Source organism: Medicago truncatula, chromosome 7 (genome assembly GCF_003473485.1).
Source record: "Medicago truncatula cultivar Jemalong A17 chromosome 7, MtrunA17r5.0-ANR, whole genome shotgun sequence".
Taxonomy (NCBI): Eukaryota; Viridiplantae; Streptophyta; class Magnoliopsida; order Fabales; family Fabaceae; genus Medicago; species Medicago truncatula.
The window spans coordinates 55,453,090-55,479,600 of record NC_053048.1 but is presented as its reverse complement, the minus strand read 5'-3'; the positions used below and the strand labels follow the sequence as shown (position 1 = coordinate 55,479,600).

At 36.3% G+C, this 26,511-nt stretch overlaps 1 protein-coding gene across 1 annotated transcript; it reads left to right on the top strand.

Annotated features, from left to right (window-relative positions):
* The first annotated feature begins 256 nt into the window (after positions 1-256).
* On the top strand, positions 257-25,401 carry LOC11435146 (THO complex subunit 2). The gene is made up of 32 exons (XM_003626513.4): positions 257-534; positions 618-746; positions 1,382-1,423; positions 1,555-1,614; positions 1,773-1,835; positions 2,245-2,325; positions 3,094-3,165; positions 3,261-3,308; positions 3,413-3,481; positions 3,575-3,708; positions 3,929-4,004; positions 4,760-4,953; positions 6,618-6,698; positions 13,392-13,602; positions 13,702-13,938; positions 14,028-14,108; positions 14,203-14,322; positions 14,428-14,487; positions 14,887-15,014; positions 18,067-18,163; positions 18,272-18,400; positions 18,771-18,874; positions 18,945-19,125; positions 19,282-19,463; positions 19,691-20,300; positions 20,436-20,540; positions 20,711-20,866; positions 20,945-21,025; positions 21,095-21,517; positions 22,441-23,565; positions 24,422-24,699; positions 25,077-25,401. The coding sequence occupies exons 1-32, from the start codon at positions 391-393 to the stop codon at positions 25,144-25,146; spliced, it is 5,571 nt and encodes a 1,856-aa protein (XP_003626561.2). The 5' UTR covers positions 257-390; the 3' UTR covers positions 25,147-25,401.
* Positions 25,402-26,511: the final 1,110 nt, after the last annotated feature.

Below are 26,511 nucleotides of genomic sequence, written 5' to 3'. Positions count from 1 at the left end.
TTCGGATTCGAATTCCAGATATTCCACTTTTCATGCTACAACAACCACTGCACTAGATCCAAAAAATGACTTATACGCATCAGACTCATTTAAGGGGATTTTTTTTTTTTAGAAAAACTTTTTTTTAATTTATTACATGCTTTTATATATTTAATTAATTGATCTGATAACACATTAATTAATTGTACTTTCTATACAATTTAAATTCAAAAAAATAAAAAAGTGTTTATTGAAGTTTAAAACCGAATAGCTATCCCATTTTGTAATCACATGCTTAACAATATTCCAACCTTTTTCTACACCTTTCTTCCCCAATTCACCTCCATTCCATCCTTGCAACTTTCTGACGCTTTGGTTCTGTTCTAGGGTTTGCGATCAGAAGGAAAAAAAATGTCTGTGGCACCATCGGTGCAGTGTGCATACGTAACAGAGGATCGTGTTCGCGAATGGAGTAGTGGCAATGCCAACCCTTCTCTCAACCTCTCCCAACCTGTTCCAATGCTTCGCTTCCTCTACGAACTCTCTTCCACTATGGTGCGTTCCTTTTCTCCATTATAAATTTTCAATTTCCGCAATCTTCTGATTATTTTCAATTATTGATTGTTGTTGTTTGTTAGGTTCGTGGTGAATTGCCTTTTCCCAAGTGTAAAGTAGCATTAGATTCTGTCACATTCTCCGAGGTTAAAGCTTCCGCTGAGAATCTAGCATCAAATTTTGCAGATATAATCAGCCAGATGGCACAAGATGTGAGTTACTGACTTGTAGCACTAACACTTCTGATAAAAGGCGTCTTCAGTACACCTATATGACCACACACCGACATGTGTGATTACAGTGAATTATGTCATTATCTCAGAGACCTGTTCAGTGTGCCTTGTCGGTGTTTGACACCGACACGTGTAATTACATTGAATTATGTGATTTTTTCAAAAACGTGTCTGGTGTATGATACCGACATGACACCACACCGATATGACACCACACTGACTTTTGTGATTACATTGAATCGTGTCATTTTCCCAAATTATTATTATTGACATCTACCTGTCAGTATCCGTGAGTGCGTGTGTGCTTCATAGGTTACTGATGCTTTTCATTGTGAAATTCTCCACAAGTTGATAAATACTACTCGCCAATCGCCATAGCTTTGTAGAGTTTTTTTTTTTAATTGAGTTTATTAATTAAAATATCATTTGACTATAGGGTTATGTAAAGTTCCACATTCTTAAGCATCAGAACAGATACATGCATATCTACAAGCCTATAACCATGCAATGGGACATTGAATTGATTTGAAGCTTTGAGTGTTTATGAATTTATAACTATATTGTTTGTACTAAGTCCACCAAATAAATTTACTTGCTCATCTCCTTGGTTACAGCTTACATTGTCCGGAGAGTTTCGTTCTCGTCTCATTAAACTGGTCAGTATTTGATCTTGTGTTCTTTAGTCTAGTATTGCGTAGAATATATATTAATGTTTTGTATACAATTCATGGTTTTCATTCGAATTTTTCTACAATTTATTTTTTGCTGAAAAGTTTTAATTTTGTAGGCAAGATGGCTTGTGGAATCCAAATTGGTTCCAGTTAGGTTACTTCAAGAACGTTGCGAGGTCTGATTTTCTGGTCTCTTTCATTTTCAAATTATTAACATTATAGTTCGTCAGTTGTCTTCTAGATAGTTTCTTGAGCAATTTTATAGGCTAGAGCTTTTATGCTTTCTACGTTTCTTGCGTTTATAAAATTTTATTGGTATGCTATGCATTTGTAGGAAGAATTTTTGGGGGAGGCTGAATTTATCAAAATTAAGGCTCAGGAGTTGAAGGGAAAAGAGGTGAGCACTTAATTTTTATAAACATGTCACACCATTAAGAATCTTGCAAAGTTGTAGTTATATGCCTGCCCCACACCATCTTTTATCTTGAACTTCATTCATACTCGTATTTGTTGCCTGTGTTGAATAATTAAGTACTTAATAGAGTATATAGCAATAATAAGTTAATATATAGTTAGCATTGACTGTTGGTTAATAGCAAGGTTAGTTTGTGGTACAAGGTTGTTGCAAAGTGTAACTAATTGAATCCTGTTTGGTAAGCTACACCGACCTATCAACACCCAAAACCTCTTGTATTCAGAGTTCAGAATCAAATATTCAGAATTTAGATTATTCACTGTGCACTATGTCTGCTTGATGGGAATTTCATTATTGTGTGTATTTGATTCATTTGTGCTGTTGACTTCAGGTCAGAGTTAATACACGACTTCTTTATCAGCAAACCAAATTCAACCTTCTCAGAGAAGAGAGTGAGGGCTATGCCAAACTGGTATAATTCTAATTTCTGTTCTCTTGACTTTTTTTAACTTTTTTGGATGTAATCTAGAATTCTTATTACATGTTGCACTTTCACAGTTCAAAACAGCTTGAGTACATGCCAGAGTTGAGACTTAATGGATCAATATAAGGAATATACAAATAACCTTTCTGAACTTAAGATATCCAAGAAAACTAAGTTTGACCGAAAGAGTAGATAATTTATCACGACTTAGAAAGAGAGATCATGCGCGGAAGAAAAATATAGATACGAGAAACTCAAGCAGGAGAAATATGATGCGGTTTCTTTGGAAATAAAAGTGAATGCTTAATTTTGTTGTTTAAATGAGAGGATGGCATCCAATTAATCAAGCTTCAGTATCGGTCATTGTTGTCCCTTGGTCAGGTGAAGTTGCACAAATGTGGAAATAACAAGAGCTTTAAGGACAAGGAGTGAAGTTATGACTCCATGTGAAGGGACTTAATTATAATGCTTGTTTTCTCTTTTGGGTGCTTTGTTAGGAAACTCTTTTGTAGATTTAGGTAGTCTTGCGACATGGTTAATAGATATTACATTGGAACATATTAAAATTTTATTGGGTTTTTTAATCAACAATATGGTTCTTTTTGACATTCGAATTCTTACATATTGAATGATTGAATACAACATAATGCCAGTCTTTAATCTTTCTATAAGTTGGAGATTTTGGCTGAATTATGCCTTATGCTTTCCAGATAAGATTCTTCTGTATGCTGTACTAAATTTAGGTTAATTGTATAGGTCACTCTACTTTGTCGGGACTCTGAAGCGTTGACTGAAAAAGGATCTGCATCAACAATGGGCATTATTAAGGTCTTAACAATTTGAAGTATTATGAATATTCCATGATTTTCTGTTTTTGTTTATAATAATAATGATCATAATTCTGGTTTACCTTACTTCTGCAGTCATTGATCGGTCATTTTGATTTGGATCCAAACCGGGTTTTTGATATTGTAAGTTGGATCTCTTTAAGTGTCTATTTTCCCAATAAACTCAGGCGCCTATCTGCATTATCATTTATTGTTGTATCTGGCTACTGACGGATGTTTCTTATCAGGTGCTTGAGTGTTTTGAACTTCAGCCAGATAATGATGTGTTTATAGAGCTGATTCCTATTTTTCCTAAGGTAGATAAAAATAGAAGCCTTTGTAATTCTTATATTTTATTTTAAAATTTAAACTGGAAGTTTTTATATCATAATTTTTTCTCTTCTATTCAGTCTCAAGCTTCACAGATTCTTGGATTTAAATTTCAATATTATCAGCGCATGGAAGTCAGTAATCCTGTACCATATGGGCTCTATAGACTTGCAGCCTTGCTGGTGAAGCAAGATTTTATCGATCTTGATAGCATGTAAGATATTGTGCTCATGTGCTGCGCAAGAATCACATTTATTATTCTTATGTAATACTATAGTAGTAGTTCTGAACAGTTATTCAATACTGAATCAATTTTTTGCTCTATGGTCATACGAATACGAAGTGGTGGTTGCATTGAAGGAGATTTACATACATCATTGGAGGTCCTTTGTACAATTCATGAGATACTTTTTTAACTATCATTTTTATTACAGATATGCTCATTTACTCCCCAAGGATGAAGAAGCATTTGAGCATCATAGCACTTTCTCTTCCAAGCGCCTTGATGAGGTATTCATGCTCTGGCAGTTCATTTATTGTTGTTTTTTTATTTTTATTATTTTGGTTTGGAATAAAAATATTCAAAACTACTGTGTGGGATAAGGCTTGGTTGTTAAAATGAAAAAAAAGAAGAAAGAATCAGAAATACTGGAATCTGGCAATAATATCAGAAATTTTGCAAGAAATATCTTGAAATATGGAGAGATTAAGAGCCAAAATATCTTGAAATTGCAAGAAAACAGTCCAGTCCCTTCCTGAGCTTCAGAACTAGAGCGCCGTTTTCCTTGGTTCATATACCCCTTAGATACTCATTGGTTAGCCTGGTATTCAAATTAATATACGGCTGTAAGCTCCTGAATATTCACAGCCTCAGACATTCTGAGGGCCTCCTGTCTTTTTTGACTTTCTTAGCCATGGTGCTGGCTTTGGTGGTTCCTTGTTGATGGCCTATGTGAGGCCAGTCATGTGTGTGGGCTCATTCATGCTTTGCATTATTAATCTTTCCTTAGTCTGTAGTTGACTTGTTTCTGAATGCTGCATCAACTCAATTAAACAATATGGGTTTGGGTATTTCACTGAAATTATGTGAACTTCGAGTGCTTAAATTTCAATTTCAATCTATTTGACCTATTAGTGTTGGTGTTGATTTTGCGTAATATTAACATATTCATGTTTTTTTTTTATTCCTACTCTGTCCTCCATTGTTTTCATATTTTATTTTGGCGCTTGTTTGGTATCAAAAAGATTAACAATCTTAATTACAGGCTAATAAAATTGGAAAAATAAACCTTGCTGCTACCGGAAAAGATCTAATGGATGATGAGAAAACGGGGGATGTCACTGTTGATCTCTTTGCTGCTATAGTCATGGAAACTGATGCAATTGGCGAGCGGAAATCCGAGCTTCAAAACAGTCAAACTTTGGGCTTGCTTACTGGCTTTCTTTCTGCGGATGACTGGTATGTTGATTTGTAAATCTACTTGTTGCATGTGGTTATAAGATTTGTAAACTTTGGGCTCTTAATTTCTATCTTTTTGGATGCTATATTTTTGTGATGTCGCACAGCCTGCTCCTTTGTATGTCAGTTTAAACTACTTTGTATACTATGTCAAAAAATAGTGAATTTATTTAACCATTTTTATAAACTATATGTTAATTACTCACCAATAATGACAATGGAAAATTGTTTTTGCTGTCTGTGAAGACATTTGCCTTGAATTTCATTTGTGCTAATGATTTTACACATGATGATTTAATCAGCGTTGTATATGTTATTTAGCATGGTATTCAGTATCTTATGATACATGCAAATCGTATCTCAAATTGATACAAAACTGAACCCAATCAATATGAGTTCCTTGTGTATCTATTTTAGATTAGACATGGACCAACTAGTGTTGTCAAGTGTCAACTCTGGATCACAGAAAATAAGGTTTGTTCAATTGTGGATCATTGACAAAGGAACACATATCTGTGATTGATACATAAAAAAAGGCAAACATCTTTTGTTGACAAATATAAAAAATAATGGAATTATATTTTTCACTGATGCATAAAAACACGGGACATAAGTTTATCACTAATAAACATAAAAATATAGGATACATATTTGTCATTGCGGCATAAGAAAACACAGACGAATTTGAAAGAAAAAAAAAACATGGAATAAATAGTTTTCTTCGAGTCCCCATGAGCTTAGCTCATTTGGTAAGGGATAATGCACAATATGTGCAGGGGCCGGGGTTCAAACCCCGGACACCCCACTTATTCATCTTTAAGGTGAATTTCTCTAGCCACTAGGCTACTTGACCAAAAAAAAAATAGTTTTCTTCGATAATTAAAAAAAAAGCAAAAAATAATAATTTCCGGAGATTGAAAAATAGTAGCTTGTCGCCCGCATTGCACGGGTTAATACACTAGTATCATCTATTTCACTATATTTTGTACTAAATAACATATCGCAGAACCACAACAATTTGTTCAAATTCTGCTATACAACAGCGCTGCTATAGGCAATATTTAACAGCACTGATGAATCCCAACCTGAATTTTGTCAACTTTGTATAGTAGCCAATCTTTTTTGTCATTTGATTTTTGACTTGAATCTTGAATTCTTTTGAGGTTCGTATATGATATATCTACTTATATTTTTGCCAAGTCACTTGTTTTTACTTAGAAATACCATATTTTTAATGATCATCTATCTTACGATTCAAACAGATATTAGATTAAGAATTGTCATTTGATTTTTGACTTGAATCTTGAATTCTTTTGAGGTTCGTATATGATATATCAACTTATATTTTTGCCAAGTCACTTGTTTTTACTTAGAAATACCATATTTTTAATGATCATCTATCTTACGATTCAAACAAATATTAGATTAAGAATTCAGAAAATAAGTCTTCCAATCCACTATTTGAATCTCGATTCGATAATCATCTTATTGAGATATAACGTGGATCTCAAAGTTTATAATTTTTTCCTTAAGATTTGATTCCTTTCCAGTCCTACTAAATTGATTTATGGCTTAATATGATTATTATTTTTTTAGTATTTCAGTGTTTGTAGAATTTCCTCTAATGCATATAGTCATGGGTTGGTTTCCTTTTGTTTTTACAGGTATCATGCACATGTACTATTTGAACGCCTCTCACCACTCAATCCAGTGGAACATATTCAAATATGTGATACTTTGTTTAGGTAAGACTTGTGTATAATATCTCTCTGTCATGCAGGCATTAGCTTTGAGAACTTATATTTGAGTGCATTTTGGACATGCATATCTGATGAATGTATTTATGATGTATTTTTTAGGGGATAAAAATATGTTAATGTTGATGAGGAAGTATACTTATACCAAGTAGAGCTTGTAGTAATATATGAGAAAAAAAGAGGGCGGGTAATAAGATATCCTCCAAAAACAAAAGCTATGCTTTTTTTAGATTAACTACCAAGTCAATAAAATAGAGTCAGACTGTACTTAAAACAGTATGAAATCCAGGACATAAGAACCCACATAAAAATCTGTCCCTGATACCAAAGTTGTCACGAGTGACCCAATTTGGATCATGATTGGCGCACAGACTATCATCCTAGTCTGGCATATCTTCTCGAAGGCCTACCATGCATCCGCTATCAATCATCGAACATAATCATGATCCAAATTGGGTCGTGACAAAGTTGTGTTTAAGCTACTAGGCGATGACACATGAATACTATTTATATTAGTATTTCTAAAAGCATGAATAATAATGTAATCACATGCTCTTTGGAGTTGCCCAAACTTCAAACTTGTCTACCTTGTGCCAAAAATATTGGAGCGAAAAGGCCTCTGGACCACTTGGCCATTGAGGCTTTGCTACAAAATGTTATGAACTAACTATTCTGAAAGCTTAAGGTATTATGTGAAGACTTGGAAATAGATTGTCACAGTCTTATCAGGATTGAAGTGATGGTATCCATATTTTAATGCTATTGCATATTCGAAACTGAAACTTCCTTGTAATTGCCACAAGTACAACACTTGAGGGAAGCCATAAAAGCTACCTTATCCCAAAGTAAGGTCAAAGGAGTTATGTGACATCAGTCTCCTTTTTCTTCTGAAGAGTTATGTGACATAAGTCTCCTGAAGCAACGCCATAAAAATCCAATGGATCATTTTTTTAAAAATGAAAACCTTAGAACACAATTTTAAGAATCGGGTCACGTGACACTACCCTCTTTTGGAAGGCAACCTTAGCACTAACAGAACTGGACTATTCCCATTTGTTTCCCTGGGCCTTGGCCGATATATGCAATACGTCCACCGATTCATAGCTATAAACAGCTCCTCATATGATTTGCATCGACAACTATAAATTCCATTTCGTAGTCCGTAGATGCGAACAACACTACCTACACTTAAAATGTTCATTACATACCAACCAATTACACAAAGTGACAGAACTGCATCAACTGCATGCTTCCGCCAAACTATGCCCCAATCTTTCCTTCCAAAATATTTTGAAATTATTAGAAGTTGAAACCGCCATTGTTAAACCTTGATGAAGGTTGTAACTGAATTCAGTTAGAGGAGAGAGAGAGAGAGAGAGAGAGAGAGAGAGAGAGAGAGAGAGAGAGAGAGAGAGAGAGAGAGAGAGAGAGAGAGAGAGAGAGAGAGAGAGAGAGAGAGAGAGAGAGAGAGAGAGAGAGAGAGAGAGAGAGAAGAGAGAAGAGAGAAGAGAAAGAAATTGTAAATTCTCATTGTGATGAATAACAGAGTATACAAGTATTTATAGGCACATGCTAAGTGCAATGAATAGGTGACACATGTCACTGCCTTAAAGGCTAGAGCTAAACTAAGAGTAAACTAAGATAAGCTACAATAGCAGAATATTACAAGCCTAATCAATACTCTTAACAGTCCCCCCTCAAACTGAGGGTGTTGTCAAACACTCTGAGTTTGTCTCTGAGATAGGTGAACCTGGATGTAGATAAGGGCTTTGTTAAAACATCTGCCCACTGATCATGAGTTGGCACATGTGAGACCACAAGGGTTTTGTTCAGAACTTTTTCCCTCACAAAGAAGATGTCTAACTCCATGTGTTTGGTTCTAGAATGTAGAACAGGATTGTGAGCTAGAGAAACAGCACTCAAGTTGTCACAATAAATCCGAGGAACTCTGGTAGGAACCTTCAACTCTTGAAGAAGAGACTGTATCCAGAGAATTTCTGCAGCAGCTTGAGCCAAGCTTCTGTATTCAGCCTCAGCACTTGATCTGGCAACAAGTGTCTGCTTCTTAGCCCACCAAGAAATAAGGTTGGGTCCCAAATATATACAAGCACCATAAGTGCTTCTTCTATCATCTGGATCAGAAGCCCAATCTGCATCACAAAAACCAGTGATTGCAATTGGTGCTGAGGAGGTGGTTGCTTCAATAACCAGGCCATGATTGATAGTTCCCTTTAAGTATCTTAGAATCCTCTTAACAGCTTTCCAGTGATCTTCCAAAGGATTAGAGAGAAATTGACAGACCTTATTAACAGAGTAGGAAATTTCTGGTCTTGTAATGGTGGCATATTGAAGAGCACCAACTATTGACCTGAAGTAAGTGGCATCATGCACCTGATTGGAACCAAACTTTGAGAGTTTAGTACTGGATGCCATAGGAGAGGCCATGCCATTTGCATTTTCCATGTTGGCCTTAGCCAGCAGATCCTTTATATATTTGGATTGAGAAAGATGAAGGGAGCCATTGGGAGAGTGCTTAACCTCTATGCCAAGAAAATAGTCAAGTGTTCCCAAATCTTTTAAAGAAAACTTTGAGTTGAGTTGGGACACCAGATTCTGAATAACAGTTTTTGAGCTCCCTGTGATGATTATATCATCAACATACACTAACAAATATATGCAGTGAGTTGTGGTATGAAGCGTGAACAAAGAAGGGTCACATTTGCTAGACTTGAATCCAAAACTAAGCACAGTAGCCTGTAATTTCTCAAACCAAGCTCTAGGGGCTTGCTTTAGTCCATATAAAGCTTTATGAAGCTTGCAGACTAGTTGTTTGTCAGTTGATTCAAAACCAGGAGGTTGGCTCATGTATACCTCTTCAGCGAGAAGACCATTAAGGAAGGCATTATTAATGTCCAGTTGTTGAATAGCCCATTTCTTAGTGACAGCCAAAGTAAGAATAGTTCTCACAGTTACAGGTTTTACAACAGGGGAGAATGTTTCATTATAATCAAAACCATGCTGTTGGTGAAATCCTTTGGCCACAAGTCTGGCCTTGTATTTGTTGATGCTCCCATCAGGATTTTGCTTGACTCTAAAAACCCATTTACATCCCACTACCTGTCTATGAGCAGGAAGAGAGACAAGAGTCCAGGTATGATTGTTCACAAGTGCATCATACTCAGCTTGCATAGCCTTCAACCATTTAGGGCTTTGCATGGCTTACTTATGACTGGTAGGCTCAATATTGAAAGATAATAGGTTAATACTTTGATGATTTATTCCTCAGCCAAAGGCTGGTTTTTATAGAGAGAATACAATTAATGTTCTCTTAGACTAGCCTAGAAAATTGTTACATTGGAAAAATGACAATGGAATTCTCTAGATTTGACTAGAAAATAATATCATAGGGAACAATAACATAGGGAACAATAACATAGGAAAATCAATTACTGATGTATTTTCCAACACCCCCCCTCAAGTTGGTGCATAGATATCTATCATGCCCAACTTGTCTATCAAATGCTCAAAGGTGGGTCTTGCCAAGCTTTTGGTCAAGATATCTGCAGTTTGTTGACTCGAAGTAACAAAAGGTAGACATATTATTCCAACATCTAACTTCTCCTTTATAAAATGTCGATAAATCTCAATATGCTTGGTTCTGTCATGTTGAACTGGGTTATGAGCTATGCTAATAGCGGCTTTACTGTCAGAGTATAACTTTAATGGAAGCTCAATTTTCATCTTAAGTTCTTCTAGGACTCTATGGATCCATAATCCTTCACAAATACCTTGAGCCATAGCTCTGAACTCAGCTTCTGCACTACTTCTTGCTACAACTCCTTGTTTCTTGCTTCTCCATGTCACAAGATTACCCCAAACATAGGTACAATATCCCGAGTTTGATCTTCTGTCTATGACTGAACCTGCCCAATCAGCATCGGTGAAGATAGACACATTTCTTTCACTAGTCTTCTTAAAAAATAAGCCTTTTCCGGGATTTCCCTTCAAATATCTCAGTATCCTATTGACTGCCTCAAGATGTTCCTCGAAAGGAGAATGCATGAACTGACTTACTACACTAACTGAGAAAGCAATATCAGGTCTGGTGTGTGACAAATAAATCAATTTCCCAACCAATCTCTGGTATCTTCCGGTATCAACCGGAACACTACCTTCTCCCCAAAGCTTAACATTAGGATCCATAGGGGTATCTGCTGGACGACATCCACTCATTCCTGTTTCTTTTAATAAGTCTAAAATGTATTTCTGCTGTGAAACCACAATACCCTTCTTTGATCGTGCAACCTCCATACCAAGAAAATATCTCATGGATCCCAAGTCCTTGATTTCAAAGTCTACTGCTAATTTCTCTTTTACTCTTGCCATTTCTACTGTATCATCTCCAGTAAGGACAATATCATCAACATAAACAATCAGGACAACAATTTTTCCATCGTGGGAGAACTTTGTGAACAAGGTGTGGTCAGCCTGTCCTTGAATGTACCTTTGTTTCTTCATGGACTGAGTGAATTTTTCAAACCAAGCTCTTGGAGACTGCTTTAATCCATACAAAGACTTATTTAGTTTGCATACATTTGATCCAAATTTCTTTTCAAAACCAGGAGGAATGTCCATATATACCTCTTCTTCTAGATTGCCATTGAGAAAGGCATTCTTAACACCCAACTGATGTAGAGGCCAATCCAGATTAGCAGCAAGAGACAAGAGAATTCTGACAGTGTTCAATTTTGCAACAGGAGCAAATGTCTCAGAGTAGTCTATACCATAGGTTTGAGTAAATCCCTTAGCCACCAAGCGAGCCTTGTACCTTTCAATTGACCCATCTGAATTATACTTCACAGTGAACACCCATTTGCATCCAACCGTCTTCTTGCCATCTGGTATTGTCGTGACACTCCAGGTTTTGTTCTTTTCAAGAGCTTTCATCTCCTCAAATACGGCTTCCCTCCACTTTGGAATTTCTAGAGCAACCTGTACATTTTTTGGAATTTCTACACTAGACAATTTGGAGGTGAAGGCAGACAAGGGTGAAGACAAATTTGAATATGATATAAAATTGGACATAGGGTGTTTAGTGCAAGATCTAACAGGTTTTCTAATGGCAACAGGATCATCTATATCAGGATACAAAATATGACTCTCAGAAACAGAGATAGACTTACCTTTCCTTTTCTTAGGAGGTTGATCATTCCCCGGTTCAGATTCATGACAGTGTTGAGATGTGGACTCATCCCTTTCTTTGTGGTGCTTTTTCACAAAAACCTTCCCTTTCCAAATCCCGTTTCCTAGTTCAAATTTGTTCTCTTTAAGTGACTCATTATTTTGTGGCATTTCAATTAGATCATCATCATCAAGTGCTTCAAGATTCTCATTGTTTTCTACATGAGAAAATGTAGGCTCGGATTCACCAAGTTCCTTACTTATAACAGGAGTAGGATCAGATAAAGAATCATGTCCATTTTCTATTGGTGCAGAAGTATAAGTCTTAGAACTTTGTGATACAGGCAAAGACAATTTATTTGAAAAACTCATGTCCTCAGTTTGAAACGAGTCTTCCTTTGAGCTTCCAACAATTTTCACGCGTATGCCATTCCCGTTTACAGTAATCACACCAAGGATTGTTTGACATTTTATCATGAATAACCTCTGCCATCTTTAAAAGAAGAGAGCAACAAACAGCAGCCAAAGCCAAATTGCTGGCAAACTATAATCAACACTGTAAATCAAAGAAAACTAAAAAACAAGTGTCTCCAATCTGAATTTTGACCGCTCAAATAGAACAGGAAAGTGCTGATGAAGAAACTGATGTAATACGGCGAGAAACAGCAGTCTGGAAGGCGGCGCGCGGCAACGTTGCTGCGAGTAGACCTCACACGCCGGTATAGAAGAAGCACGTGTAGCAGTGAACGACGGCGGGATTTTCGGCGTTTGACTCGGTTTTTTGTTCTGGTTCTGATGGTCTGGCCAGTTATTAGCATAGGATGGTGATCGGACACACAGTGGTGATATACTTGGTAATAGAGGTACAACACAAGTACCTATAATTACAGTGGCTTAATTAGAGTTTTTTTTTTTTTTACGCGGAAGCAAGACCCCCAAACACCGGGAGTTCTGATGCCATATTGAAAGATAATAGGTTAATACTTTGATGATTTTACTCTGATGCCATATATATATATATACATATATATATATATACACAGAGAGAGAGGGAGAGGGAGAGGGAGAGGGCGAGGGGGAGGGGGAGGAGGAGGGAGGAGGGAGAGGCGAGAGAGGAGAGGAGAGAGAAGAGAGAAGAGAGAAGAGAGAGAGAGAGAGAGAGAGAGAGAGAGAGAGAGAGAGAGAGAGAGAGAGAGAGAGAAAGAAGAGAGATTGTAAATTCTCATTGTGATGAATAACAGAGCATACAAGTATTTAGGCACATGCTAAACTATTACAAGCCTAATCAATACTCTTAACAGAAATAGACCGAGATGCTCTTCCAAATTCATGGTGCACACCCAACATTTATTTATCCCTGTATGTTTGTAGCTTGTGCATGCATTTAACAGCATAGATTTTTGGGTCACTTAATTTTGTTTGAGTTTTATTATGGTCAACAATTTGTTTGAATGGTTGTTTTTAGCAATAGCTTTAAATAATACCAAGATCTTCATACAGGTTTATTGAGAAGTCAATTTCTTCACCATATGATGCTATTCGCCAAGCACATGTTCAAAAATCTGGATCGTCCACTGGAGGCAGCACCGATGCTATTGACGTAGATAACCCTTCAGGATACAGTTCTTTCATTGATCTTCCAAAGGAAATTTTTCAGATGCTTGCTTGTACTGGACCTTTTCTCTACCGAGATACTATGTTGTTACAGAAGGTGCATTAAGTTGTTTTGATATTCTGGTAACTTGTCTCCTTGGTGTATTTTATGCTGATAATGATTTCCCTTCCTGCCTTCTCCCTCAAACATGTGTAGGTTTGTAGGTTGTTGAGAGGTTATTACCTTTCTGCTCTCGAGCTTGTTAGTCATGGTGACGGCGCATTGAATCCTCAATTTCATTTTATTGGAAATCCTCACCTACATTTGAAGGAAGCAAGGCTAAGGGTGGAGGATGCTTTAGGAGCCTGTCTACTACCTTCTCTACAGTTGGTTCCTGCTAATCCAGCTGTTGGCCAGGCAATTTGGGAACTAATGAGTCTTCTTCCTTATGAGGTTTTCCTTTGCATTTGTTGTTTATCCCTTTACCTGATATATTGTTATCTGTTATCTACAAGATTGGTTGATGAGTCTTACTTATTTAGGCACGATATCATTTATATGGTGAATGGGAAAAAGATGATGACCGCTATCCTATGCTGTTGGCTGCTAGACAAACTGCCAAGGTTTGACAATCTATATGTGTGTGGACCATCTGTGCTCAATGTTGCAAGCCTGATTCTTTGTTATATTTATTCTATTTGCTTTGTTTTTATACAGTTGGACACTAGACGTATTTTGAAACGGCTGGCAAAGGAAAATTTGAAGCAGCTGGGTCGGATGGTCGCAAAATTAGCTCATGCCAACCCTATGACTGTCCTCCGAACAATTGTTCAGCAGGTGCTGATTTACTAGAGTTTGTATTTTGCAAAGGCTGAAGGGCTCTGGCCTATATGATGTTGTGCACTCTGTTATGTTGATTTTTTCATATTGTGTGATATGCAGATTGAGGCATACAGACACATGATTACTCCTGTTGTGGATGCATTTAAGTATTTGACTCAGGTTTGTATTTTTATTTTATTTTCCTTTCACTATCTTGTTCACTGCATCCACTGGCGATATCTCGTAATACGTGAACTCATAATAAGCTTTAAGAGACGTGTGACCTAAGACCTTATTTATTTTTCAATCCTTTGAGTCACCTCCGCCTTACTGAAACCTGGAAAAGAGTCTGTAATAAAGGAGGATATAGAGAAACTTGAACTATGCTAACACAACCATCTATGTACGGAAGGAAGTCTTCCAATTAGTTTGAAGCTCAACCATTTTTCTTTTCATATATGTCCTTGTACTTTTCCATATGTTGTTTCTTAAGACATTAATCATGTTCTGCTTTTGGAAGTTGTTTTCAATATTGGTAAATGTTTTTGATTAGGAGCCTTACTTTTTTTGTTCTAACAGCTTGAATATGATATATTGGAATACGTTGTGATTGAGCGATTGGCACTTGGTGGACGTGATAAGTTAAAGGATGACGGGATTAATTTGTCAGACTGGCTTCAATCTCTAGCTTCATTTTGGGGCCACCTGTATGTATAGTTGTTTCCTTCACACTTCTATTGTATTTAGTTTCTTGACAAGTTATCCTGTGCATTTGGCAATTCAGATCAATACAAATCACTTTGCTTGCCAAATGGTGGGCATACACAGACAGATATTTTGGAACATTATTTATTGGTCAATATGGGTGGGCATTTCTTTGTTATCCTTGCAAAGTTCGAAGTTCAAACTTCCATTAGTCCATTGTCCTTGTAATTTCTTAAGGACAATTCATAAGAGTTAATGTGCCACTTAAGATATACAAGTGACTTGTCAGCTGCAATAGGACTCTACCACGATAGATGGAGAATTATCTGATTTAAATGAAGTTATTTGTTAAGTTGGTTAGTAATGTCTCTTTGGCTGCATGGAAGTCCAGTACTGTTGCCAGACACAATTAGTTAATGATGACTAAAAGAATGAATGCTTACTAAGTGCAATAATATTAGTTGGAAATCATCAGCGTTGTATGCATGATATCTGTGATTCTCGACGATTGATGTTGGAAGTCATCTAATGGAGGAGATAAAAGAATTGAGTGATTTTAATGCGAAGAATGATTTGTATTGTATGCATGATACCCATGGTTCTCAGTGAATAATGATTTGGCATTCTGTGACAGATATTTTGGAACATATATTTATTGGTCGATAGAGGTGAGCTTTCTTTGTTATCCTTGCAAAGTTCGAAGTTCAAACCTCCATTAGTTCATAAAGTTAATATGCCACTTAAGATATACAAGAGAATTATCAGCGGCAATAGGACTCTACCACGATAGATGGAGAATTATCTGATTTAAATGAAGTTATTCGTTAGGTTGGTTAGTAATGTCTCTTTGGTAGCTTGGTTTGTAATGTCTCTTTGGTAGCTCAGAAGTTCAGCACTGTTACCTGATACAATTAGTTAATGGAGATAAAAACATGAGTGCTTATAAAGTGCAATAATATCAGTTGTAAGTCATCTGTGTTGTATGCATGACATCTTTGATTCTCAATGATCTATGCTGGAAGTCATCTAATGGAGGGTATGAAAGAATGGAGTGATTATAATCTGAAGAATGAGTTGTATTGTATGCATGGTACCTGTGGTTCTAAGTGATTTTTGGTCATTTCTAATGTCTATAAGGAAATGAAAGTTAATGGCTATTATGGGGTACTTACTTTCAGGAGGGAGACAGATCCATATACCATGTGTTAAAACATTTTGTCTTGGCTTAATTGGTCATGGGTTTAAAAAAAATTGGAAATCGAATTCCTAAGCTGTTGGCCTTGTAGAGAGGGAAGACCCTGGACCTGGACTGTTTAATTTGGGTTATTGCTAGCCATTGCGGAAACCCAACTGTTTGACATGGATACTTTGTCCTTGGTGTGGAGCTGATAATTTGTAAGTTTTGATCCATCTGATGAGGCTTAAGTTGGTAGTGGCATTCTTGTCAGTGGAATACTCCATTAGCTATTACTTTCACTCTGTGATGCTAATGGAGACCACAAGATATGAAAGAAACCATTGACTCTTTCTGAAGCTGTTTATCTGCAAATGGACATAATGGAGGAGTTTTGCTGTTAGATAGTATGTTCTTTCTTCAAATGGACATACAAGGAACTCAGAAAATACAGATTTCATTTGACTTAATCATCAGTAGTTTACCTGGTTGACCAACGATAGTTCACTACTGCAAGACAGTTTGTGATTAGGTTGTCTATACAGCACATTGAGATTGAGTTGGCCTTCTTCTGATGGATGGATAGCATAACAAGTTTTTGTAATATATGGTCTTGTGGGGGTATGTAAACTTCAAAAATGAAGAATGATATGCTTATTGCTGCATCATGTTTGCTACTTTGCGGAACATACTTGTCAATCCTGAACAACTTTGGGGGCCGTTATTACACTAGAAACATGTTTTTGCTTTGGAGGGATGGGGATTGAATTCTCTGAAAAGTTTGGTTTGGTTTTCTTCTCTCACGCCTTCCTTTTCTCTAAAGCATTGTGTTGATTAATATAACATTCAGCGCTTGATAATATCAAATAGACTTGGAGTGTGATTATATTCTGTATTAGCTTTCTACATTCCCCTGACTTGTGAATTGAAGTATATGTTTATTGGTTTGGTTCTTCTTTAGAAGGCCTTAGTTATATTACTAAATAGCTACTTTCAATGTACATGTGACTCTAAAAATACACGATTTGAAGAAGAAGGAAAATCTGCTTGATAAAGTTAGGGCATAAGGTTGTGTAAAAATATGAAATTGAAGGAAATGTAGGATCTATTTTTTATGATTTACTAAATAGCTACTTTCAATGTACACCTGACTCTAAATAAAAAATATTTAGAAAAAGATTATCAGTTTTTGGTAAATATTATGTATGCTTATTTGAATTATTAAAGAGAAAATATGTACTCAGACAAATGTAGTTATCTGCCAAATGAAAGAGATCAGGATTAAATGACTGGAAATTGGAAAATATTAATTATAAATGACTTCAAGCAGCAACCAATAAGAAATAATTATGGAAGGAATGAGTAACGGTGCATGAAAAAGAAATTTAACAAATAGCATGCAAAACAAATACAATAATTTGGTCGATATCATTGACCCTCAAGTTTTACGAGCAAATGTAGCACCTCTTAAGAACCATTTCATGACAGAATGTGCCATCATATTGTTGAGCAAATTAATCATCTGCTGGTGAGAACAGTTCTCGATTTCCTCTTTACAATTAGATTCAGCAATTTCTTCATGTTGTTTGGGCGGAGTTTTTGGGATGTGTGGCGATTATTATATAGCAAGTTAAGAGGGTCTCCACTAAACATGTTTCTAGCTGATAAAGTCATGCTTGCAATTTCTTGCCAGCTGTACGATTCAGTGTGCTTATTTATTTTTTATTTATTTATGCAATGTTTGTGGTACTTGATATAGATAGTTTGACTTCATTTATCTTGTCTCCATCATTTCCTGTTTTTGTTCATAATTGTGTATGTTGTTTCAAGAGAATGATATTCTTTGAATGTTTTCCTGACTTCAAGTCTTTTTATGATAGATGTAAAAAGTATCCATCAATGGAATTGCGGGGCCTTTTCCAGTATCTTGTGAACCAGTTAAAAAGGGGACATGGAATTGAGCTTGTTCTACTGCAGGTTCTTCTTCTCTGTTGATCTTTTTTAATTAATTATACCATTCTTTGATATATGAATCATGAAATTCCAAATACCGATCGTGATTAAACATTTTTGTTGGTTTTTTAGGAGCTTATCCAACAAATGGCAAATGTTCAGTACACAGAGAATTTGACTGAGGAACAGCTGGAGGCTATGGCAGGGAGTGAGACTCTGAAATGTCATGCAACGTCTTTTGGGATGACTCGGAATAATAAGGTACTAAAGTAAAGCTTAAAGGTTTTGGAAAGCAAGAGATTGATGAAATGGCACTTTTGATAGATTCAAATTTCTTTTAATTTACATTGGCTCAGTTGTTTTGTTTTGTACTTGTTGAACTGGTTAATAGGCACTTGTTTACATTTGGTTTTGGGAAATTTAGTGAGTACATACAATGGGCATCATTTTTTTTTTGTTGCATAACTGATTGAGATTAGAGCAATTATACCTAGTTTAATTTTCTATCATGTGAGTTGGTGATTGACTTTCTAAGTCACTAAGATATCTGTTAAAGAGTTCCACCAGCCGGTTTTGTGGGGTTGTGCTAGGCCCAACCACGAATTCTAAGAATATCTAATAATCTATGCAGGCCTTGATAAAGTCAACTAGTAGACTTAGAGATGCATTACTTCCTAAAGATGAACCAAAGTTGGCGACCCCCCTCTTGCTTCTTCTTGCTCAGCATCGTTCTCTGTAAGTTCTTAAACTTGTAATGTTAGAGCTGACAATCAAGATATTATTCTGAAATTTAATGTTTTTGCAGGGTTCTCGTCAATGCAGATGCACCTTACATTAAAATGGTCAGTGAACAATTTGATAGATGTCATGGCACTCTTCTTCAATATGTGGATTTTCTAGGCAGTGCAGTCACACCAGGATCAAATTATGCTATTCTTATTCCCTCACTTGGTGACCTGGTCCATCTTTACCACTTGGACCCTGAGGTTTTTGTTTCCCTTCTGTCTCTTTGTTTCTTATAAACTTCGTTACTGCCTGGCATCATCTTTATTTCTGTTTTGTTTTCCCTTGACTTGCAGTATTTATGGCATACCTTTCTTTACTTGAACCTCATTTAATTCCTTTTTTTTCTTTCTGGTCAGGTTGCTTTCTTGATATATCGCCCTGTTATGAGACTTTTCAAGTCTAAGAGGACTCCCAATGTTTGCTGGCCCTTGGATGATAAAAATGCTGCAAGTCATTCATCTGCAAACATTGAGTCTGACCCTGCAGATTATTCTGGTAGTATGGTTCTAGATATTGGCTCCAACAAAAATCCAATTAGGTTACAATTCTAACCTTTTTTCATGTATTTTGTTAAAACTTTCCTGATATACTTCAACATGAAACTATCAAAACCAATATGTAGAGATGGATTAGATGCCATTCCAGCTGAAAAACTTGAGCCTTAAAATGTTTCTTTATTATCTGTATCAGATGTACGATAAGATATTCGAAGTTTATTTCTGCTGTTTTATGGATTAGTATTTACAATTGTTTTACTGTATACAGGTGGTCATATCTGCTCGATACTGTTAAAACCATGTTGCCTTCCGAAGCGTGGAATAGCCTATCTCCTGATCTTTATGCAACATTTTGGGGTCTCACGTTATATGATTTGTACGTTCCGAAAAACCGTTATGAGTCAGAAATAGCCAAGCTGCATGCTAATCTTAAATCTTTGGAGGAGCTTTCTGACAATTCAAGCTCAGCAATCACCAAGAGGAAGAAAGAAAAGGAAAGAATTCAAGAATCTCTTGATCGTCTTATTAGTGAATTACATAAGCATGAAAAAGATGTCGCATCTGTTAATAGACGGCTCTCTCATGAAAAAGACAAATGGTTGAGTTCATGTCCTGATGATACCTTGAAGATTAACATGGAGTTTCTTCAGCGTTGTATATTTCCACGCTGTACTTTCAGTATGCCAGATGCTGTTTATTGTGCTATGTTTGTACACACACTCCATTCCCTTGGAACACCTTCTTTTAACACAGTCAACCACATAGATGTTCTTATTTGTAAAACCCTTCAACCAATGATATGCTGCTGCACTGAATATGAAGTTGGTAGGCTTGGCAGGTTTCTCTATGAGACTTTGAAGATTGCTTACCATTGGAAGGTAACTAATTAATTATTACTATTTGTTACTTTTTATAATTTTATTTTTACAAATTTTTTTTAGCTTTTCGGGGCTTGTTCAATGTTTCTAATGTTTATGTTCATTTGTTTTGTTTCTACCTTTTATTATTTCCAGAGTGATGAATCTATTTATGAACGTGAGTGTGGAAACATGCCGGGATTTGCTGTGTATTCCAGGGAACGAAATAGCAAGCGAGTTACATATGGGCAGTTCATTAAGGCAAGTTCATCTGTTTGCTAGTTTCAAGCTGCTCATAATTGTTCCCTTGCATGCGTTGTCCAGATCTTTCTCAATTGTTTTTTTGCGGGGCTGATCTTGTTTCTTTCCGACTTTACATAAGATAATGTTGTATATGGACCATTTTCATGTTTCTTCTTTATTGCTGATAGGAACTCTGGAAATGGAGTCAAAGAATCACACAGTTGCTAATTCAGTGTCTGGAATCTAGCGAGTACATGGATATTAGAAATGCTCTTATAATGTTGACTAAAATTTCTAGTGTTTTCCCTGTTACATTGAAGAGTGGGACAAGCCTTGAAAAGCGGGCAAGCTATCCTTATATTAAACTTGGTTATTTTGAACACTGGTGCATATTTTCTAAAAATGTTTCATCATCCATGTAGGTAGCTAAGATTAAAAGTGATGAAAGAGAGGATCTTAAGGTGTTGGCAACTGGTGTAGCAGCAGCGCTGGCTGCTAGGAAGGTACAATGTTATCTTATCACAAGCTTATTTCTTGTCTGTTTTAGCACACTAATCTCATCCAATATGCAGCCTTATTGGGTTACCGCTGAAGAATTTGGTATGGGTTATATTGTCTTCAAGTCTGCACCATCTATGACTAAATCTGCGGCGGGAAATTCTGCAGCTGTACAAAGTGGGATTGGTCTTCATGTTTCTCAGACTGAATCTGCCAGTGGGAAACATCTGGACTCTGGAAACACAGTCAAAGACCAGACAGTAAGAACAAAAACTGCAGATGACGAGTCAGAAAGAACTGAAAGCAGTACTGCGACAAAATCTGATTCTGGCCACGTAAAACTCAAGGGTAGCTCAATGGTGAATGAGTTGGATGCTCAATCATCTCTACCCTCACCTGCTGGACAATCTGGGGCATTAAAATCCGTGGAAAACCCTAAGCAAGTGCAAGAATCCATAAGTAGGGCACCAGATGAACACGTTACAAGAATTGTTGAGGTAGCATTTACTTATCTCTGTTATGTTGTGTAGTTGGCATTTTCCATTTGTATGATGGGCTTGTCTGTAATCCATTTTGCGTCACATTGTTAAATAGCTGCTAATTGCCTCAGCTTACTGTTTTAGTAGAGGGAAAGAAACCGGGAGAATACATGTGATCTGGAGGAAGAAGTTCTACTACCAGCTGATATTGATAAGAGAAGAGTTGAAAAACTCCTGTAATTTAGAGTTCATACTAATCATTAAAAACTAATAAATTTATATCTTAGACCCAAGTTTGTGTTCTCAAAAGAATGTGGTAAAACATCTCATGCAATTTCTAAATGCAATTGTTTCAAACTATTAAAGAGTCCCAGATTGGTTTGGAGATGGCCTGAACAAGTGTTTATAAGTGAGAGCAATCTTGACCTCACAAACCAGTTTTGTGGGGTTGTGTTAGGCCCAACCACAATTTCTTAGATGGTATTAGAGCCTTCTCCTTGATCCATTGGGCCACCTGCTATCTTGTTTCCGCTATCGGGCAACCACCATTTATATCCCATGCACCAAGCCCAATAGTGCTGAGCGTGTGTATGTGTGTAGAATCCCACATTGGTTGGGAGAACGAGTGTTTATATGGAGGGGCAATCTTCACCTCACATCTATAGCAACACCAAATGCCAATTTCAATAATAAATTTATTTAGAAAAATCTTTTCCCATGGTGCAGCTGTGCGCACTGGTAAACTGATTATTTTTTTTTTGTTTTTGTAATTGTTGTTTCATTCAATATTGGTGGACATCTTCCTGACAAGAATGACGCTATTTCTAGTGCTTACTTGCTTTGAAGTGTTGGTTCTCTTCCGGCTAAAATTCTTGTTTGTCCTGTTTTCCATTTTATTCCTTTTATTTTTATCTATAATGACCTAATTCTCCTGTTTTCAGTCAAGAACCTCTGTGAAACGTAAAATGGCTACTGTTTCACTTTTGAAGCCATCAAAACAAGATCCTTTGAAAGAAGATGCTAGATCTGGAAAAAGTGTTGCCAGAGCTTCTGGTTCCTCAAGCAATGACAAGGATCTTCAGACCCATGCATCAGATGGAAGACACACTAGAACAAACGTCTCTTCTTCAGTCAATGCTAATGGTTACAGCGTTCCAGGTTCTGCAAAAGGATTGGCTCCGTCAGCAAAAATTGCATTTGATGGTTCTGGTAACGAATCAAAGGCAGAGGTTGGGGCAGCCAAATCTTCTATGGTGAAGGATGATGGAAATGATATTGCCGACTTCACTAGAGGATCCTCTTCTCGTTTAGTTCATTCCCCCAGGCATGAAAACACAGCTACCACAAAATCTAGTGATAAAATTCAGAAGCGAACTGGTTCTGTTGATGAACTAGACAGACCAAGTAAGCGGTGGAAAGGGGATGTAGATCCAAGAGACTTGGAGGGTGAAGTTCGATTCTCTGAAAGAGGGAAGCTGTTGGATCCTCGATTGGCTGATGACAAAGCGGCGCCAGACGAACTTGGTCTATACAGAGCAGGTAATAAGTCATTGGAAAGGCCAAAAGAAAAAGGCAATGAAAGATATGAAAGGGAATACAGGGAAAGATTGGACCGTCTGGATAAGTCTCATGGTGATGACTTTATTATAGAAAAACCTAGGGACAGGTCAATAGAAAGATATGGAAGAGAACGGTCTATTGAGAGAATGCAAGAGAGGGGTAGTGAGAGGAGTTTCAACAGACTCTCTGACAAGGCTAAGGATGATAGAAGTAAATTACAATACAATGATGTTTCGATAGAAAAATCTCACACAGAGGGCCGCTTCCATGGACAGAACTTGCATCGGGCATCCCCTTTACCTCCTAATATGGTTCCTCAATCTGTTGGGGCTGGTAGGCGTGATGAAGATGCTGATAGGAGGTATGGAGCTACGAGGCATTCGCAAAGACTTTCTCCAAGGCATGAAGAAAAAGAACTCAGACGGTCTGAAGAGACTGTGATTTTGCAGGATGATCCCAAACGTAGAAAAGAAGATTTTCAAGATCAGAAGCGTGAAGAAATGAAGGTATGAACCAATATTGTGCATGTTAAGACCCAAATTGTAAGAGTGCATACTATTTCTCTCAGTTTACTAGAGATGTGTTACTAGGGGTATGTACACTATGGTGGTCAAAGGACTTAAACCGAGTATTATACATTGTAGCATATCCCTTTGGATTAGCATCAACATTTTACTAGTGGATATGTGCTTAAAAATATCAGTAATCATATACAAATTTTGTAGAGGCTGAATATGTCCCTTTTTTTTAGAGGCTGAATATGTCCCTTTGTCTTTTCACTAAACTAGTTGTTTTGTCCGTAGTAGTTAAAAGAACAAAATACAGTATGATTTTTTCTTTATACTACTTGTTAAACATGGATTAACATAAAAAAACTCTGTGATAAGTGTCTTCATTGACCAAATTTAGTACCATGTGAATGAGTGGTAGGCATTTAATGAGCATGGTTTTCTATGAGGAACTACTTGTTTTTGAAGCTGATTGATAACATCGACAATTACTTCTAGGTTAAAATGCAACAAATCTGGGAAATATTTCAGCATATAATGTTATTATTTAAGGCAGTATAGGTTTTTTTTTATTAGTGTTTCAACCAAGAGTTACTTGTTGTACAGGTTGAGCTAAGGTTGCTTCCTGGTTGCGATTATCTTTGATTTATAATAGTATACTTTGACATATGTATGCATTGTCTTATAGACTTAGGTTTGGTTCTTGTGTTGCCCTAAATGTTGTGTTTTGCATAGTCGTGTGCTTCTCAGCACTCAATTTTTTTTGTTTTTTTAGGTTTGCTTCTCGTCGCTCATTAACATCTTCTGATGTTCTAATAGAATGGACATATGATACAGCTGTTCTTTTCTGCAGGAGGAAGAGAGGGAAAGAGAGAAATCAAACATTCTAAAAGAAGAGGGTTTTAATGCTGCATCCAAGAGACGTAAACTTACGAGGGAGCATCTACCAACTATGGAGCCTGGGGAGTACTTACCGGTTAATCCTCTCCCCGGTATTGGTATGTCACAAGCATATGATGGAAGAGACAGAAGGGGGCGAATGATCCAGCATGCCAGTTACATAGATGAACCGAGTCTTAGGATTCATGGTAAAGAGTTATCCAGCAAGCTGAATCGTCGTGAATCAGATCCGTATCCTTAATTGCAAAATACTAGGCTAATATGCTTGCAAGTTTTATTCACAAGTTCATGTCTTTCTTGATTGTTTTTTGTGCTTATTTACATACCCTTCTTTTTTCCTTTCCTTCTGTTACATTATGCACGGAAGAAAGCTGTGAATCGGGTATTTGGTAAATGAGTTACTTAAATGGTGTTGTATGATACCCTGTATGTCTGGATTGCATGCTATTCATTCACTTATTTTCTTGACCAATAAAGCTGAATTAATTTAAAATCCTTGAATAGATGCGTTAGTCAAGTTTAAATACATGTTTTCATTCTATTTGATGTATGATTTCCATTGTTGATAATAATGATGTACTGCTGCGTCCTTAATTTATTATCATCAGTGTGTACGATCGTGAATGGGATGATGAGAATAGACAAAGAGCTGATCAAAAGCGAAGGCATCGGAAGTAAATAATGGTGTGATTTGCAAGTAAAACTTTTTGGAAGGTTTTTCATTCATGGAGGTGCTAGGGTCACATCACTATTATCTACTACCTTTAAATTCTTTAAATTGTTTTTTTTTTTTCTTTCCTTTCACTAAAGTGGGGTGCAAAACAAAAATATGAATTGAGATGTACACTTGTATATAGTTTTGTATATTTTGGGTAGTAAATGATCAAACGTACTCTTTGACAATGTGATTAATTCGCCAAATTTCATTTATTACATGAATGTTCCGACATAGGAAACAAAATACTCACCGTCCCAAATTGTAAGCAGAAAAAATCAAATCACTTATCAAGAAAACTACAACATATGCCTGTGAGCTTAGCTCAATTGGCAGAGATATTGCATATTATATGCAGGAGCTGAGATTCGAACTCCGGACACTCCACTTCTCCACAATTAAATTGTGCGAGCTCTGGCTACTTGACCAAAAAAAAAAGAAAAACTACAACATAAGAATTTGGAGTATAATTTTGTGTTTTTTTAATAAGTTTTATGAGAAGATGCAAAAACAATTTTCATTGACTATTGGTTATGGAGAAAATAGAAGAGAGAAAATTGAATTAATTTGCATTTAATTTCATGACACTAAGCAAACGCTTTTCTTGGAAAACAAGATTAAACAGAATAAAAATTTATTCTTTTTACTTACATTTTGAGATAAAGAAAATGATTTTTTTTGCTTACGGTTTAGGATGGAGTAATTATTTAGAAGAAAAAAAAAAAGGTTATGTGGATTTTACATGAAACAACAAATGCCCCCAAAAAAATGTCCTATTCATGATCAGATGGGGGAATATATATGACGTCAAAAAATGAGACACGTAACAGAACTCTACTGGATATTGTCATAGTCGCAAATTAATTGCAAATATAAAGACCGACTTTTATTTTTTATTCTAGAGAATGAATGAGAAAAACGAAAGTGACAATAGCCCCTAAAAAAAGTGATTAAATAGAAAATTAACTGTGCCTATCGATCTGATACAGTTTTGTTACATTGGTGTTAACTGTTATATTTTGTCAAAGAAAAAATATTGGTGTTATGCGAAAGTATCATTTTTCTCTATATATCAAGATTTTTTTTTCTCTAGAACAAGAATAATGAGTAAGAAGTCAATTGAAAATTATATATTTAAAAATGTAGAAATCAAAAAGAAATGATTCATCATCCTTCCGCGTAGTTGCTCAATGGGAGCTTTCACTTTTTTTGACCCGTCAAAGGGGCTGTGCATATTATGGCGTTTGAATTGGTCAGAAATCAAACACCCACTCTTATCTCAATATAACTCAAACCTCTGTTTTCTAGTGTAGTCTTACTTATTTCAA